The following is a 19,924-nucleotide window of genomic DNA, read 5'->3' as shown; positions in this document are numbered from 1 at the left end:
AATATGATTACATTTTAATCTGTTATTATTTTATTAAAGTCACATAAAATATGTTAAACTAAAAAAAATTGTTTTACCCATTGCATTGCTGTTAAGTAAGAGAACTCCATGAGCATGGCTCTCATCTTCCAGAGCCATGTAATAGGGATGAAATCCATAGGAATTAAGTTTATACTAAAATTAAAAAAAAAACATAATATATATTTAAATAATAATAGAATGTGAATTTTGTAAATGTAATATTTAAATTCACTCTACGATTGAACCTAGGAATTTAAATGTTCCTTCATTGCACACACAAACTATGATTGAATTAAACACATTTTTTTAGAAAATAATTTATTATTTGAAGCATTACTGCATTAGAGAATGTGAATGAATATACAAATGTGTAACATTCACAAATACTGCCACATTAACTTATGTAAAAAACCATTGGTTTTAGAATAGTTGGGTTTCTTTTCACAGGTTATGTGTCTTAATTCATTTATAAATTTGTACTTCTTTTTTAATAATAGAATGTTCTATAAATGATTAAACTGATCAAAGTACTCAAACTCCTTAAGTACTTAATGTGATAATATTTAAGTTTATATAATATTTTGATAACATATTAAACAATAATATGTTGTTTATATACAAAGCATTTAATTTCATTTTCAGCTAGATCTTTTCATTTTTCAGAATAGAAAATCTATACTCAGGGTCATGAAATATCTTGTCAAGATATTTCAAAGCTTACAAGTTGATGATCCCTAATCAAATTGATATCATTGACACACACTGAATCTCAGTAACTGATTAGTATGTGAAAGAAAATTTATATATTGAGAATCAAGGTTATATTAACTTAATAATGCCAATACTAATGTTGAAGGGTTTTTTTTTTTTTGGCCCCACCACAGGGCATGTGGGATCTTACTTCCCAGACCAGAGATTGAACCCATGTCCTGCAGTAGGAGTGTGGAGTCTTAACCACTGGGCTACCAGGGAAATCCCTGAAGGATTTTAAAGAGGTAAATTTTGGAAGAACATATTATTTCAAGTGGAATAAATGAAAAACAGCCTTTATAAGTCTGAACTATTGTGATACAAATAAAAGTTGTATGAGCACCTAAAAATAAAAAGCAGTTATGACATTATACACATTTATAATCTCATACTGAATATATCCTTTAAGTTCACATCACATGTGAAAATGGAAATGAGCTAGTATTTTTATTAAAATGTATTTTCCATTATATGTTTAGAATAATTATAGTTTATATCAATTGTGCAATGTATTAAATAGTCATGAAATGTACACCATTAATAAGACAAAACATTGGAAAAGTGATATGAACATATAAAAACATTTTCTAAAACTGTAACTTGCAATATAACCTCATAAAAATGCACAACTGCAGCTTAGGGTAACAAAGGAAAAAGTATCAAATCTTTATCTAAGGAGTAGAAAAAAATTTCAAGGAGAAGCCAGTTATTTTCTAAAAGCTGAAAGTAAACATGTATTTGACAGGGAATTCTGAATCTGAATGTTCTTTCTATGCAGTTGAGAGGGTAAGGAATTGGGTCACAACCTCACTTCTCACTGTAGTCAATGATGTTATCCATTCGATCCTCTACTTTCACCTGTAATTTATGGTGACTTTTCATTTGTTTTTCAGAAAATCACTCTAGCAGCTCTTGGGATCTCTAGCCCCCTTTCATTGCTTCAATATTTAAGTACAGGCTTACAAAGAAGTGGCTGGGATCTGAATCATGGTCTTAGTTGTCACTTGGGGTGGTCAAATATTGGTACCTACACCAGGTGGTTGGTCTCTTGTGAACATTCCCCAAGTATGCCAGTTCAGATCTCGCTTAAATGCTGTGTGCTCCATTTCCCCAAAACCATATATATATTCTGATGGTAGGCGTGTAGATATTTGAATGAACTGGTTGTTAAAAGCAAATCCAGGAAGGCGAGAATCCCAACTGAAAACAAAAGAAAACAATTTTATTCCTGTATACACATACAAATAGTATCACAAATAATAATGGTAATTCTTTCTTAGGTGTTATAAAAATCAATTGTATTTTTCTCTATAGGCCTATCATACCCAGATACAAATGGAAATAGATAATTTTTCCAATACATTTTTTTGGCTAAGTTAAGGAATATCTAAAATATGTTTCATATATTCATAATCATATTATGGCTACATGTTTGTCTGTAGACATATATTGCTTTTTAAAATAAAATTAATATAAAGTTATCAGTAATATATGACCTAGAAATAATATATGTCCTAGGAATTGAGAGTCCTTTATTGTCCTGTTCCCTTGAGATAATCAGTAAATTTTTACTACATATAGAATAAAAAGAAATCAATATCAAAATAAACTATAAGGTATAATGGATATTTTAATTCTAAACTCTTACTATTCCCAATCATTTTCTTCTTCTTTTGTTTTGTATTTATAAAACCATGTGTTTATGAAGAAATCCAGAAGAAATGTGTTACAGAGAATGTCATTTGCAAGAAGAAGATAAAAGAAGAAGAAAAGAAAGTTGGCAGAGAAAGGAAACATAAGTATTAAAAAGAATTTGAGACATATTCAAATTTTTATATTAATGATTTTGGAAAAGTATTTACTAAAGAATAATGCTTCCTGAAAAACAATAAATAATGCCTCTGCATCAGGAATTTTCTACAAAATCATTTTGCTTCTTATCCTTTGGAACAAAACTATTATCATAACAACAAAATTTTAAAACAATATAAACATAATTTTCTTCATTATTTGTATCCATACTGACAATACCTGAACACATCATGACAGTATCTTGTAAAGGATAGCAGGGCAAGCTTAAATTACATAGAAGTATCTTTTAATACACTGTAGTTTGTAGAGCTTTTTACCAAAAAAAGGTAATATTTTAAAATTTATATTTATTCATTAGACATAAAAACATATCTATATGTGTATATCTTAATTTCCTTTCATCAATTCCTGACAAACATAGTATTAACTTTATCAAATTCCAGGACCAAAAACCTCCAATTTCAATAGTTCTAATAAAATATTTACATAACACATTTCCAACTACTTATTTTGACAACACTCATCATGCTTTTCAATAGGAGTCTTGGGTTTGGTTCTCAACTTGATTAGAAGAATGGGTCTGATATTTAATAATGAAATTCATCACATCCAAAGTGTAAATAAAATTTTACACCAACTGTTAATGATTTGCTGACTTTAGTTTTTAAATGTTACTATAAGCCAAATTATTTAATACATACACCTAAAACCACTTTTGGTGTGATGACATGCTAGCACAGTGAAAATATCCTTCATATCAAATAATTGAATCACTTACATAATTCTTCCTGTGCTTCTCCTTCGAATCTGGATGCCAAAAGGATTTTCCTTGATTTCAACATCATAAAGTCTATTTTCATAAGTACTTGTCGGTGTAGCTGGAATGTTTAATGGTACTGGAACTTCATATCTCTTATTTTGGGGGTCATAAATCTATTACAGAGAGATAATGAAAACAGATATGTTTAGTTCTTATTGCCAACATATTAGGTACATATAATTAACTAATTTAAATAATGGTTCAAACAAGAATATTTAGAATTCTTATCATAATTCCTAATTTTGTATCCGTGGCCCATATATCTATATAGAATTCCATACACATACATAGATATGTAATGGACTAAAATTATGTACTGTATTTTACCTGTTTTAATGTTTTATAATTCATTTTTCCATACAATGAGAAATCTTCAGAAAGAGAACTTTAAAGCTAAATATTCATTTATATGCATATACAAAATTATTTATCACTTCATGGTTAGACAAAGTTGTTTCAATATTTTTGCCTTATATATGATCTTACAATGAATATTAATGCTAATTTATCTTCATTCATGTCTTTATTTCCTCAGTACATTACTTATAAGTGATAATATTAGATCAGAGTATTCTAACATTTGTAGGATCCTTGATAAACTATTGGTAAACTGTTTTCCAGAATTAGTGTACTAATTAATATTCACACTAAGATGTATACTCTAATACTGTTATATGTTAAACTAAAAAGCATTTATTTCTCAAACCGTCATTTATTTCCTTGCTGATGAGGATAAACCATTTTCTACACGATTATTCAAATTTAGCTTTCCCATTCTTTGTATTTGCCTTTAGTTCCTTTTATTTTTAATGAGTATAATTACTTTAATATTTTATTCCAAATTTTATTTCTTATTCTGTTAAATGTCTGCTTGTGAGGTCTTAATATTTTTCTTGATTGTATGAGTTGAAATTGCTTTCCATTTGTCATATATGAGTCTGTACTATTTCTAATAGTTTTCTTAATGGATTCCCTTGGAGCTCTTAAGTAAAAAATAATTGCTAAGTGTAACTATTGAAAGAAATTATCTCTTTTGTATTTCTTATTGCATTGGCCAGAAAATTCAGATCACTGTTTAAAAAGAAATAATGGAAACAGTAAGCATCCTATTGTGTTTATTTTTTTCTGTTTTGTTTATTTTAATGGGACAACCAACATAGTCCAATTCTAAGTGATTTATCAATTTATCAAGAATTTAAATAACTAAAACATCACGACTATATGTTTAATTATTCACAAAGCTAGCAAAAACAAAAAATTTTATTTACTGTTCATCTACCTATGAGCTCTGTAGGAAAAAAAAAGTTTTACTTTATAGAATTAAAATGTCATCAACCCAGTTAATAATTCTTAGTATTACATGAAAAATCCAAGCACCAAATCTATTTAAAATCTGTCTTGAGAGATGAATCATGCATTGAGATAGTTTATATTAAACATACCTTAAACTGCAGCATATCATCTTTATGATACTTCACCTCCACATGAAGAGTTGGGATGGGATCAGAAGGTAGCTTTATTCGAGCTTTTACAGTATTCAGCTGGAGGTCAGCTGTTATACCCACTGATGAGTAATGAGTTGACTGGACTAAGTAAGAGTTGTCTTCTTTAGGAAAGTAACACTCAGGTGCTTTGGATCCTAAAGGAGTCTAAAAACAAGACAAGTTCATTGTCAGAAATTGTAAGCATTGTAATATTTAAAAAAATAATAAGGTAGACATGTTAATCACATGTTGTATGATTTACAAATGTTATTGTTTAATACTAAAATGAAATTGCAGTCATAGCACAAAATATCTATTAGGCAACATGACACACCATGTACTAAAATGTTTAGAATATTTATATTTTGACTCTAAAGATAGACAGGTAGAGCAGAACAATCAAATGTCATAGTTTTTCAATTCAGAATATAGATGATTGTATTGTTTCTGAACATAATTAAGTATATAATTAAGTATGTCTAAATCTTAACTCTTTCCCTCCATGTTCGTTTCCGCAGTTTTGTCAATCTTTGTTACTGTCAACTTTCTTTTTTCCAGCTGTTTAAACCAAAAACTTGAAGTCATTTTTACTCTTTTCTCATATTCTATATCCAATCAAGGAACAACACATTTTGGCTTTATCTTAAAAATATGCAGAAAAGTCAAACACTTATTACTAATTCTACCATTACCACTGTGGCTCAATCTACCAATATTTTATTTTGATTACTGTAACAGCCTCTTTCCTGGTCTCCCTGCCTTATCCTTCTAACAGTCTGTTCTCAACACAGAAGCCATTATGGTCCTATTAAGATGGAAATTTAATTTTCTCATTCATCTTTTCAAAACTCTCCAGAAGTATTCTATCTCGGAGTAAAAATCTTAATCCTAAAAATGGTCTAAGTAATTGATATACATTATTTGTTCCCATATGTCTATAATTTCATCTTCTGCTGTTCTTCCATTCACTCATTCTGTTTCAGACACGATGGCCTCCTTGCTGTTTGTGGACTATACCAGGTACATTCTTACTTCAGATGTACTTCAAGTTGATGTATTTTCTTTATGGAATATTATTCCTTCCTTTCTTTCTTTCAACTCTTTTAACAAATGCCACCTTCTCAAAGAAACCTTCTGTGTACAATCATTAAAGTAACACCACTGTCATTCTCCACCCCCCTTCTCCTTTTCTGCTTTATTGTTCTCCATAATACTTATCTAACATAAAACATAATTTTTTTAGGCTATCTATTTGTTTTCCCACACTAGAATATAAACTCTATCAGGGAAGAGGGTTTTGTTTATTTTCTTCATCTAGAACAGTGCCTAGAACATAGTAGTTCTCAAGAATTTGTTAAATGGATCAATGAATAAACAGGATGGTCTAAAGAAACATAAATTTTCTAAATCATCATATTTAATGGACTTCTAATGTTAAAGCTTCACTTGTTTGACTTAAAAATCTATAAGGTGTTGAATAGTAATAGTAATGGGAAAAATAAAGTTTTCACATTTTCTTATTAGAAGTTATTGGAGCTTTAGTACCCATCATTTATATTCATTTTTTTAACTTTTATATTGGAGTATAGTTGATTAACAAGGTTGTGTTAGTTTCAGTTGATAATGAGAGTAAGTGACCACGCACTGAATGCAATGGAGAATGGGTATGGATTTGAATGAAGAGTTGGAATTTAAAAAGAAGATTTTGGAGGCATATTGGAAAGATACTTCACTATTTGGCTTTTATTGATTTCATTATCATTTCTCTTCCTCACTTCTTTTCTTCAATTCTTCCATAAACTTTCCTAATGGTAAAGATTATGCTACTTCATCAAGCAATGGAGAGGAACGAGGGCCATTTCTCTGGTGGCAGAGATTCTATATATTCCCTCATATAAGTGCAGACATTTCTGGGAAGTTGCTGGCAGATGTGTCTAGACTCTTCTCAGTGTTATAACACATGCATTTAATTTATTGATTATATGAAATAATTTCTTTTTTTGCTGACAAAACCCAATGATGTAACCAAAAGTTCAGAATTTAAAAAATAAAATGAGTGTAGCAAGAGGGGACTTTTCCCATATCCCTTTCTGTAAAAACGTCTACTATCAATGACCATCATTGTTGTTGAAATGTTTTTCTTTTAATTAATTTATTTTATTTATTTATTTTTGGCTGCATTGGATCTTTGTTGCTGTGTGTGGGCTTTCTCTAGTTGCGGTGAGCGGGGGCTACTCTTCCTTGTGGTGCACAGGCTTCTAATTGTGGTGGCCTCTCTTGTTGAGAGCACAGGATCTAGGTGCGCAGGCCCCAGTAGTTGTGGCATGCAGGCTCAGTAGTTGTGGCTCACAGACTCTAGAGTGCAGGATCAGCAGTTGTGGCACATGGGCCTAGCTACTCCACGGCACGTGGGATCTTCCCGGGCCAGAGCTTGAACCCGTGTGCCCTGCATTGGCAGGCGGATTCCTAACCACTGCACCACCAGGGAAGCCCTGTTCTTGAAAGTTTGACCAAAATTACTGGCAGAAATTGTCACCTCTTAGTGGAACAGATACAGCCCATCAATCAATTTCAGAAATTTTAATAACTTGAGACAATGCTTTTGAAACACTACTCCCTACTGGCATAATACCTTGCTCAATTAAGCTAGTCAGCCAAAACTAACATCTAACAAAGTGCAACAAATAGAGTTCTAGTTTATTAAATAAAGTAATACTATCCAAAATGCCTGGAAAGCAACTTACACATCCATTTAGTCTGGCTTTTACTAAATTATGTCTTTGGAGAATTAAGATAAAGATAAATTATCTATTAGAAGTCCTAATTTCAAATTCCAAATGCTTCTCTAGCTGAATTTAGTTTATATGCTGTAGAATTAAAATTATAATATATACGGTTTACTTTGAAACGTTTATGTGAAAGCCTTATCTTGAATAATTAAAATTCTTATTACCATTTCCCATAAGCAGCCACGTTCTTCACAGCGTTGTTTAGTTGCAATGTCTGCATCTGGATAACAAGTAAACTTTTCAGCTTCCAAGAAAGTTTGATCCCATTGAACAGTAAAGTTTCTTCCAAGGTTAAACATGAGATTGTAAATTAGTAGATTCTTTGAAGAGAAAGAAAACATTAAAATATTTCTAACCACTGGACAATTTAAAAATACTTAACATTTTTAAAATGCAGCAACCCCACAGCAACTCTTCAAATCAAATCATTAATAATTTTAATATAATACTAAAAGAAAGAATAGAAAAGAAAAAACATGACATGCCACTGAAATAGCTAGAATCTCAAGACAGTTCTCAAAACTATGAGAAATTATAGAATACTGATAAAAAACATTATCTTTAAATCCAGATGTGTTCAATTCTCAGTTCTGATACTTAATGCTCATGAATCTGGGGAAATTATCTACTCTGTTTTATCTTCAATTTCCTCCTCCTGTAAAATGGGGATAATGAATAAATGATCTGTGAAATTTAAAACACCTGGCATTATGCTTGGGGCATACCAGGTATGAAATAAATAGTAGTCCCCTCAATGAAGAAAAAGGGAAGAAAATGTTGACCACTTTGATTGATTTGGAGGCTCCCAGAGTCAGAGGAGGGGAATATTATTTATTTATTTTCCTAATTTTATCCACTGCTTATAATATTTGAGGGACAAGTTAGAGAGGAGATAACATGGTATTATGCAAAAAGAAAAAAAAGTGAAAGGATAGTGTCCAAGAAGAGAAGAATTAGAAAGATGTATCTATAAGTGTCTTTGTAAATCTTTACATTAACATAATAATAGAAACAGATATAAACTGGGATTGTAAAAACATATAATAAAACAATTTTGTATTATGCCCACTTGATAATCTTTGTTAGAGTCATAAAGTTCTCAATAAGCCTGTATTATTTATTGATTAGTTCTTATAGTCCTAGGAATATATACATTATAGTATACTTACTAATAAAAAATAATTAACCAATACATATCTTTATGGAAATTCCTAAGTGAAAAACTGGGCCAGAGGACTTAGAAGCTAGACAAAAATACTCTAAGAAAATGTCCTACATCTCAATTTAGAATTTATGCTAACATTACTAATATTTAGGAATATAGGAATGGTAGAAAAGTAAATGCCAATAAATATCACTTCCATGTTTTAAATTATTTTTGTCTAACATTTTAAATAATTAATTTTTTACCTGAAGCAACATTATGATTAAATATGACATTTTACATATGAGGAAGCTGAGATAATGAGAGATTAATTTATTGTGTTTAAATGCACAGACTGCAGGGCTGCAATTTGAGCCCAATTCTATTACTCCTTTTCCCTCTCTAGTACACTTGTTAAACAAGGCAAGAACGAGGATAAGAAAGGGACTACTTGAAGGGGAGACTGTAAACAAAAATTTGAAAGAGAAGTACAAGATATATTGAGGACAAAGGGAGTTCATGAAAGGAGAAGTAGAGAGAATTGAAGAAATGGATTCAATCATTACCTTAAGAAGTCTTAAATGAGAAGGTAAAACTTTTAGATTCTTTATCGTATGCAGTAGGTTAAGAGTTCAGGGTAGGAGAATGGTATCAAAAACAATATTAGAAAGGCATACATAAGTGATACACAAGATAAAATTAAATAGAGAGGGAGAAGTAGTATCAGTTCACCTTAAGGTTGATATCTCAACATAAATTGAGATAACCTAAAATGGAATATTGCCAGCAAAAGGAAAAGAAAAGAAAGATATGTAATGAAGAAAAAAAAAATCACAAAACCAAGAGCCTGAATGGTTATATAATGTTAAATATGAGAGTATGTGATAACTAAAATATTTTAAGATTGTATTTACCTGGTTGGAAGTATCATAAGTGAAATTGTAGTGAGCTCTCATTGGTTGATTATCTTCCATCACTGAAACTTCTGTAACAGTGTCTATCAACCCAAGGATTTTTATAGTCTCAAATGCTAAAGTGGTTCCTTCCTGGTATGACGAATGTGTGCATATAACATCTAATTTGTTCTGAAAAATGTATATAATATTATATATCAAGTAGAAGGTCATTGGATACAAATTAGAAATAACAAGTGTATTTATACTGATTAAATCTTAGTTCTAAAAATGTATAAACTATAGTTTTTACTAAATAAAAATAATTAACCAATACATACTTTAATGAAAATTGCTAAGTGAAAAACTCTAGACAAGAGAGCTTAGGAATTAGCCAAAATTCTAAGAAAATATTCTACATCTCACATAATTTAGAATTTATTTATGCTGATAATACTAATAAATTAGTATTATTTAGTATTAAATTATAGCATTATTCGGTATTTAATAATATAGTATAATAAGAAAAGAACCAATCATCTATCCCTCCATTCCCAACAGCTCTTCACATCAAAGTACCCTATATAAATACACTTATTAGTAACTCTTTAAAATTGTCTTTTATACACGCTCTAAAATTATTTTCAGAGATAAATTATGCATGACGCAAATCATGTATATTCCTTCTCATTCTCTTCACTGGTGAAGAATAAATTATCTTTGGCAAAAAAGAATATATGAAGAAATCTAACTTCTACAAAAAGCATTGCTACTAATTATTCAAAATTTAATCTTGTGCATAGCTTTTTCATTTTCACCCCAAATCCATGACAGTCACTGCTGTGATTGGTATATTAAAACATTTTCAAATATGTTGAGATTATTTTCCCAGGACATATTGCTTAAACCAGACATAGTGCTACAAGAAGTCTGAAGATTTCTGTGCATCAATTTCATCAACAGAAACTCATCTATTACATTGAAATATAAAAATTTAAGGTAATTCATATATAATTTAATAATTCAATTTATTTTGTTTCTTTCCACTGATTTCTGGAGAGAAATGTAACATTATTCCAAAAGGCACAATCTAGACATTAACAAGGTATTATATTTAGCTATGTGTTCAAGGAGAATGCTTACATTAGAAACTGAAAATGTATATAAAATGTAGTTGCCATTTTGGATGGTATCTGAAATGGTGAAAAAAAAAAGTTATCAGATCAAAATGTAATGTTAAATTGTTTTATTTTTACAGTTAGACAACACAGGGAATTTTTTAAAATAGATATTATTTATTAATGAAGCAAATTAAACAGATTATTCTTTTAAATTAAGGTTCTTAATTATCTTTAAATGAAACTATTTTGGTAGTTTATTTTCCCAGGAAGTAAAGGTAGTGAATGCATCTTTGCCCAGTTTGATTTTTCAAGGACTGTTAAAATAGTTCTGGAAATTCAGAGAGCACAAAACTTGTAGTAAAATATATATAATTATAACTATTTTTTGAATGATATTTTATCTGTTTTTAGTAAACTGTGGAACATTCAGTTTATTTTGGGAAGCCATGGCACACCACAATTTTGGTTCCCATCTTTCAGTGTGTTTTTTCATTATTTGAAGAATGAGTGAATGTGGAGACATTAAAGTTTCAAATAAACTTTAATGAGAAAAATTGAAGAAAGCAATTATTTTCTGCATGATATATGTAACAATGTAACATAACTTTTTATCAACATGTTTCTTTAACAGGGAACTAAAGATTATAACTAAAATAATTAGGAAGAAAGAGTGGAAAATATAAAGGGAATACTAGGATCTATATACAATACTTTGAATAACATTAATTTACTTAAAATTTTAATCCTAGGAAATAAAAATAGAGTCAGAACCCAAACTGAAGTCATTTTATTGTCTTGTGTTTGATTGATTATTCAGAAAATTTTGATTTTAACTTTTTAACACACCTCAGTATATAGATATCATATTAAATGTCTGATTAAATCATAACTGCATATTTTTAACCATTTTATATGAAGTAAATTACCAATATAATGTTTTGCAAGTAGAAAAAAGGAATGAATTTGGAAATATTTATATAATCTGAGAAATGAGAATAACCTTAAAATCAGGTTCCACATGCTACCAATAGAGGTATTACCTCAACAACATTCTTTACCTGATGATTACGAAACAATTTACTTCTGCTGCAATCCTCTTTTACAGAATTTCTATGCAGTAAATGCTTTGAATCTATTCTCAGGGCAGAGCTCACCCTAGTGTGTTTGACTCCAAGGTATTTGAGAAAGAGGGAGAAGGCTGGTGTGCTGGCGTAGAATGAGAAATGGAGAATGGTAGGGCACAGTGTGTGTGCATGCTTGTGTGTGTAAAATGTGCAGGACATAGTGAATGCTCTAGGTCTTGGTAAAGACTGTGGTTCTTAATTGAGTAAAATGGAGAATTGATAGAGGGTTTTGAGCAGAAGTGTAATGATTTGAATCATCTTTTAAAGGGATCACTCTATCTGCTGGTTGGTAAATAGAATGTAAAAAAGGGGGATTGACAAGAGCTATCGACCTAGAGACCAGTTAGGGAGCTACTGCAGTAATTAAAATGAAAAGTAGTGATGATAATGGTGGAGTTTATGAGAGAACAAAGATCAAGGTGGGACCAAGAGAAATTCCTAGGTTGTGACAGACAAGAGTGAACTCTAAAGTTTTTGGCATCTTGCAGAGATGAAATTACCATCAACTGACAAGGGGAAGACAATATATCTGGTGGAGCAGATATATTGTGGTAATCTACATATTCATAGGAGATAAGACTTAAAAAAGAACAGAATTTTTTTCATAGATTCCACATTTTCAAAACTGTAAGAGAGCACACCAATACATAGGCTATTTCTTGGAGTTAATTTAGAGATATTTGGATGTTTCATATACTACAGACAAAGGCATATAGGGCATTCTTTAATATATCTGAAAAGTAGTGAGCTATAATAGAAGGTAAACTATAATTTTTTATATGTACATATATAAAACACATACCTAAAAAATATATATATATACTTTTTCAGATTCTTGTCCATTATAGTTCATTAAAAGATATTGAATATAGTTCCCTGTGTTATATATTAGGTCCTTCTTGTTTATCTATTTATATATACAGTATTGTGTATTTGTTAACCCCAAACTCCCAATTTATCCCTCCCCAGCTACATTAATTAACTAAAGCCTTAATATTGGTTTTCTTTTACAGTAATAAAACTTTAGTTTTAACCACTATAATCATATAAGATAGTTGAAAATAGGATGCAAGTTATACATCTGTGAATTTATTAACTATTTTAATTTTTATACAGTAATCTAATAAGATATTTATATTTGTCAAAGACTTTTTATGATAAACCAAAAGATAAAAACAGATATTGTAATTAAATATATATAATTTAAATACCAATGTTAAATTTCATAAAGTAACCTAAACTCTTAAGATAGATATAAAACAGCAATTAAAAATTAAAACTTGTGATATTTTTGTTTAATTTTACAATAAAGGCAAAACTTCCCATCATTAAAATGAACATTTAAAAGCATATCACTTTGAAACTTACCTTTAGTTTCTCCATCATCCCAGAAAAAGTCTCCTTTTGCTTTGTTATCTTCATCTAAAGCAACTATAAGTCCTAGAGGGTTATTTCGGCTGTTAAGTAAGTTTGGGTGCATATATGATTAAAAATAAATGTATAGTGAAATATCTTATAAATAAATCCATTTCAACATAAGGGACTTGTAGGAGTTCTGCATTCACATGAGAACACTGATATTAATAAAATTCATGTCTATACTTATTAGTAATTTATCAATGAGAAAAATAATTCATATGCTTAGAAAATAAATGAAAGGAATAAATACAATACGAAGGGCTTCCCTGGTGGCATAGTGGTTAAGAATCTGCTTGCCAATGCAGAGGACACAGTTTCGAGCCCTGGTCTTGGAAGATCCCACATTCCGGGAGGCAACAAAGCCCGTGCACCACAAATACTCAGTCTGCTCTCTAGAGCCTGTGAGCCACAACTACTGAGCCCATGTGCTACAACTACTGAAGCATGTGTGCATACAGCCTGTGCTCCAAAACAAGAGAAGCCACTGCAATGAGAAGCCCATGCACCACAATGAAGAGTAGCCCCCACCCACGCTCGCTGCAACTAGAGAAAGCCCACGCACAGCAACTGAAGAGCCAACGCAGCCAAAAATAAATTACTTAATTAAATTAATTTAAAAATATACAATATGGAATTTCTTGGGGGCCAAGACACCATCAAAGTTGAAATGGTATAAAAATATTTCAATTCAAACAACAAAATTAAATATATCTTATGATTGCTCAATTCAACATGTATTTGCCACATACACATTAACCCTAAATTGCAGTGTACCAAGGTTACAAAACAATGAAAAGCACTATAAAATAAAATTTTAAATGCTAAGTGGAATCTCTAATAGTCTTACAAATGAAGCTAATTCTATCATGTGAAATGAAACATGATGCATAATTTTTTAGTTATATATTGCTATAGGTTTTTAAACTTAAAATGAGGCTATACAGGGCTTCCCTGGTGGCGCAGTGGTTGGGAGTCCGCCTGCCGATGCAGGGGACGCGGGTTCGTGCCCCGGTCCGGGAAGATCCCACATGCTGCGGAGCGGCTGGGCCCGTGAGCCATGGCCGCTGAGCCTGCGCATCCGGAGCCTGTGCTCCGCAACGGCAGAGGCCACAACAGTGAGAGGCCCGAGTACCGCAAAAAAAAAAAAAAAATGAGGCTATACAGTCCAGGTAACTGCTCTATACAGAATACATTCCTTCCAACATGCACTCATCAAAGTGTATGTTTCTCTTGTTCAATACAGCTCTAGAGTATAACCAATTATTTTGAGAACATCGTCATGAAACAGTTACAATATGAAAGTGATCAATTCTAGAAAACAAAAATAATTAAGTTACTAACACACATCCATTCACTTATTAATTTGTTCCTTCAACAAATATTTAGAGAAAATCAGGAGCCTATTCCATAATAGGCTGACACTATTATTGGTTTGGGGACTAAAGCAGTGAAAAGTCAAGTCTCTGCCTTCATGGAGTTTATAGTCTGGGGGAGTAGACACACTACATACAAGAAAAAGTAAAAATATAATTCCAGATATTCTTAATGTTATGAAGAAAATATAGCAGAGTAAGGAATAGATATCTATTGGGGTGTTGTAGAATATGGGGAAATGCACAGATTCAATATGACACATTCTGTCCATGTACCCAGAATGAATGTTGCAAGATAAAGCACCAGAATTTTCAAGTTTCTGCTTTTTTTCTAAATAGTTCTCAAATTTATTTTTACTGAACAACTTAGTTTCTCTCTTGTTCTTTACTTAACAAAAATATCTACCTCATTTATTAACTTAAAACGTTTTAGCTGAAAGAAAAACATTGTGACATTTATGTATTGAAAATCCAAATATGTAACAACTGACACTTTAAGCAATTATATAACTTACTTAATACTTCATTTTTTATTAAGAATCAGCAATTAACTTTAATTATACATATTCTTTAGAGAATGTCAGTACATTTTGGCATAGGAAATAAATTTCCAATCTATGCTTATTTTTTAAATCAAGAAGTTTGTAGTAATATACATAATTTGATTCTTCTTTTTATAACCATGATGGTTATATGTAGGAAGTCCTTACGTATATCAAATATCTTCTGGTGAAAAAGCTAAATATCAATATTTGATTCTTAATAAAAATGTGAAACATTAAAACTTGAATTATATTTCAGATTTCAGTTAATGCCTTTTCATTTTACCTTGCTGTTGTAGTTACAGCAGGTTGTTGAATGGGGATAATGTAACCTCCTCTAAGATGTAATCCTATTTTGTCTGCTGGAAGATACATATCAACACGTTGTCCTTTCCATGGTCTTTTTGCACCCTAATATTTGGAAGATAAAAATATTTTTTTTCATTATTGTAAAGAATTTAAACCCCATTTTACAAGAATTACACATAGAAATAATTCTTACTATGAGAAATTCGTGTCATCTTAGTGAATATTAACATGTCATTTTCTAACTTTTAAAGAAAACTCTTTTTCAGTTTACTGATGAAAGCTGGGTAAAAATAAGTTTGGTTTCACAAAAAAAAATCAACATAGAGCAATCCATTTCCCTTCTACAATAATTAACAATATTCTTAATTAGCACTATTTTTTATTCTTTGTTTTGGTTTAAAGTTAACCATGCCTCTAGAAAGAATTTTTTAAAAATCATTTCTTATAAAAATAAAGGGTTTGGGCTTTCCTGGTGGTTCAGTGTTTGAGAGTCCGCCTGCCGATGCAGGGGACACAGGTTAGTGCCCTGGTCCGGGAAGATCCCACATGCCGCGGAGCGGCTGGGCCCGTGAGCCATGGCCCCTGAGCCTGCGCATCCGGAGCCTGTGCTCCGCAACGGGAGAGGCCACAACGGTGAGAAGCCCGCGTACCACAAAAAAATAAAAATAAAGGGTCTGCTTAGCAAATATAAGTGTTACAAAATACTTTCCTTTAAAATAAATATTCTCAGAAGGTCTTGGTCAATTAAAAAAAATAGGTCGTGTGTATGAATCCTGCTACGCTGCCTTTTCAAGATTGAGATGAAAATATTTCCCAAACATTACAATATACATTATAAAAACAAATGTTTAAGATTAGCTTAATACTCAGTTCTTCTGGCCATAAGATGAATATGTAAAATAGGGAAATTATTAAAATAAGTTACTACTCCTTAAAATTACTCTTGACCTTTTATTTCCACAATTTAAAATGGATAACTCTACACTAAAGAATATAACTTCGTATTAATCACATGCAACAAAACATATACTTTCTCACATGCAACAAAATGTACACCCGCACAGACTTCCACATTATTAAAATTTGGAATTAGTATTTTTTGTAATAATAACAGAACTACTGAAAAAAAGATATGCTGTGTGTTTGGAGTTGTTTCCATGTACAGATGTTGAACAATATGTACTTGTGATCTATTATTATATTAAGGTTACTTACAGTTTCAAAATCATACCAAGTAGCATTAGGGATGTATGCACTCACTGTATCTGCTCCCTAAAATAAACAAGGTAATTTATATATAGATATATATATATATTACTTCAATATGTAATGGAAGAGAATCACATCAAATGTTAAGTTGGATTTTCATAGTGAAGCGAAAAGAAACTTCCTTTGTATTGTTATACTCCAATATTTTCTATATATAGTAATCAAAAGGCTATTTTACTAGCTTTAGATATTATAATGTAAAATATTCCTAAAGCAAAGATGAAATGAATTTAAGTGGCAACTAAAATAATGGATACATGCATTTGTATTTGTATTGCTGTAATCTATATGGTAATTGTGAGTATGAACACATTCATTTCCGTATATTTCCACTTTTAAATAACAGATAAAAAACATATAACTCATTCAACTATTTTTCAGCATTTTCATATGATCCACTGGTTTTCAAGTTCACCTTTATTTACAATATAGCAAAATTTCAATGTCTATGTCTACTTGAATGAGAATTCCTTGTTATTACTATAAGATTTGATTTGATGTCATAAATAAAGCTTTCCTTTTCAGAAGAATACTAATTTTATACAACTTTTTTCTCCACAGGACATATTATCTATTTGAACAGCATAAATCTACTTAATATATTTATAATCTTTCACAATTTCTTCTGCATTTTAGAATTCAATTTAACACTTACCAGGTTGAAGCAGTCTATTGAGTAACATTTATTACCCAGATGTTTTGTAATTTAGTGTGGATTTGATTACACAAAGTTTCCATTAAAATATAAATTTATTAAAATTGTATCCTACCTGTTTCAAGACAGGGGTAATAAGTAATGAGGGGCCCCATAAGAATTGAGTGTCCTCAATCCAGCTATTAGTATCCTCATAAAACCTAAGAACAATGACAATATTTACAATACAAAGATAAAAAATAAGTTTATCCAAATTCTTCATTTGGTTTATGTTTTAAGTTTCTCCCTGGGAATAATTATTGTCTTTAATTTTACTTATTTGATATGCATTTTGAATCTATAGTTATTACATCCTTATGGTTCATCTGACACTCAAAAAAAGAAGGTAGAAAGGAAGGGAGAGAGGGGAGAAAAGAGGGAGAGAGGGAGAGAGGAAATTCGTTCATTTGGGACTTAAAAAAATCCATCATATATGATAAGCCTCCTTTTTATCTGTAATAAACAACTATTCTGTTTAATTCATTTTTCTCCTGTAAGATAGGTCCATAAAGTACCAGAAATATTTCATATTCTACTTTCCTCCTTTTACACTTTTTTTCTTTATAAACTCCCATTTTGACTTGGATTTGAAAGGATCTTTAGTCATTTCTTGAGGAAAGTCCCTGCCTTGGTCAAGAAGTACAAAGACAAACACAATTCATTGTTTTGTAACTATACTATCTATAATTAGTTGATTTTCACAATATATACATGATTATGTTTTCAGTATTCTATATTTAATATTGCTTATTGATATAATTTCTCAAATTATCCCACATATCTTTTTCCTTTTAAGTTCTATGCAGTTCTCACATTTCTAGATTAATCTTGTCCAATTCACCAAATTAATTATATTTACTACTATCATTCCACAGTTAATCAACTTATTTACGTAAGTGTAAGAAAAAGCAGTAGAATCTACTTGACATCTTGATTTACCCCTATTAATTTTTCATATGTCTGAATATAATTTGAAAGACACTGAAATTCTTGAACACAGTACTCACTCATGAAGAACTGGCCTTGCTACTGTTTCTCCAAACATATGGGCTTTATAAAATAGAGTATAGAGGAAAGGTAACAAGGTATAGCGAATATTCAAATAGTGCCTTGATGAATTAACCAAAAGAGAATTCGGTCCAAAAAATGCTGGATCCTGATGCTGTGGCATAAATAAAGGAATCGAAATAAGAGAGTTAAAACATGAATGAAAATTAAAATAGAAGCATTAAATGTATTTTTGAAAACCAAAATGTATACATTTTACCTTGTTTGTAAAAAGTTGAGATTACTCCTATTTCATTATCAAAGGATATGAATTTCTAACTTTTATGTTTTCATTTGGATATATATATATATTAATTAAATTTTATTTTAAAGTGGACATTACCCATTTAAATATACATACTTAGAGAAGATGGAAACTATTTTAACAAAGCATTCTTCTCTTCTATTATTTGTGGTAGATTGAATTATTGGTCCCAATTTTCATGCCTCCTTGTACCCTCAACTTTTGCTATGTGACTTTGCGCCTACCTCTAGCAGTGGATTGTACTTCCCCACCACTTGGCTTTGTGCTCAGCTATATGACATACTCTGGCCAATGGAGTCTTACTACATGTGACACCTTCAAGTAAGGGCTGGAAATGTGCTTGCCTGAGGACTTGCTGCCTTGTGCCTTGCCATTGCTATTAGAACAATAAGCCCAAATGGTCTGCTAGCCAAGGGATACAGGGAACAGAGCTGCCTGGCCAGCCTATAGGCTTGCAACTTGAAGGACAGCCTCCTTGCTGAGCCCAAGCTAGATTAGCTGACTCTCTCAGCCAAGGTTTAATGATGTGAGCAAACCTGCTTAGATTTCCTGCTATGGGTAACAAAATTAACTGAGCGAACCAGCTACTGCTTCCCTAGATTCATCATCATATTTACTGCAAAGTCACATTTCCCTTTGGCTGCTCCCAGGAAATCAATGAGCAAGGTGGGACTACTATTCAGGCCCATTCCAGGGAGATACAGGGGTCTCCCAGTGGTCAACTTTACCTTGAGGACTCCTTACTGGACTGTAATTTCCTTAGAACTGGGCTGTAGTATATAACTCTCCCTATCAAACCTTCTTTGCCCTCATCTTCACCTGGTTCAGACCTGAATTGTGATCTGAAGGCTCTCTCCACTTTCTCCTGCTTCCTCTCCTTTATCTACCACAAGTTCTTCACCAATAAATCTCTAACATGTCTAATTGTCTCTTGGCATCTGCTTTTTGGAGGACAGAGATAAACACAAGTTATAATGTAATTCATATCAGGATCTCCCATGAACACAAATTTCTTGAAGCATCACTTAGGTAGATTAGGAAGTGACGA

The 19,924-nt window shown here is 31.2% G+C and overlaps 1 protein-coding gene across 4 annotated transcripts in view; it reads right to left on the bottom strand.

Annotated features, from left to right (window-relative positions):
* SI (sucrase-isomaltase) overlaps nucleotides 1-19,924 on the bottom strand; it is a 99,004-nt gene that overhangs the window by 35,472 nt on the left and 43,608 nt on the right. For all 4 annotated transcript variants that reach the window (XM_082839049.1, XM_082839050.1, XM_082839051.1 and 1 more), the window contains 12 exons: nucleotides 18,572-18,726; nucleotides 17,641-17,725; nucleotides 16,817-16,873; nucleotides 15,579-15,703; nucleotides 13,327-13,415; nucleotides 10,857-10,906; nucleotides 9,735-9,905; nucleotides 7,841-7,996; nucleotides 4,846-5,052; nucleotides 3,362-3,516; nucleotides 1,803-1,971; nucleotides 78-174 (listed from right to left, as the gene is read on the bottom strand). In XM_082839049.1, coding sequence (XP_082695175.1) covers nucleotides 78-174; nucleotides 1,803-1,971; nucleotides 3,362-3,516; nucleotides 4,846-5,052; nucleotides 7,841-7,996; nucleotides 9,735-9,905; nucleotides 10,857-10,906; nucleotides 13,327-13,415; nucleotides 15,579-15,703; nucleotides 16,817-16,873; nucleotides 17,641-17,725; nucleotides 18,572-18,726 — 1,516 coding nt within the window. The remainder of the gene's footprint in view (nucleotides 1-77; nucleotides 175-1,802; nucleotides 1,972-3,361; nucleotides 3,517-4,845; nucleotides 5,053-7,840; nucleotides 7,997-9,734; nucleotides 9,906-10,856; nucleotides 10,907-13,326; nucleotides 13,416-15,578; nucleotides 15,704-16,816; nucleotides 16,874-17,640; nucleotides 17,726-18,571; nucleotides 18,727-19,924) is intronic.

This window comes from Leucopleurus acutus (genome assembly GCF_964270905.1).
Source record: "Leucopleurus acutus genome assembly, chromosome: 5".
In the NCBI taxonomy this organism is placed as follows: domain Eukaryota; kingdom Metazoa; phylum Chordata; class Mammalia; order Artiodactyla; family Delphinidae; genus Leucopleurus; species Leucopleurus acutus.
The sequence above is the reverse complement of the archived record's forward strand: the minus strand, read 5'-3'. Positions and strand labels throughout refer to the sequence as shown.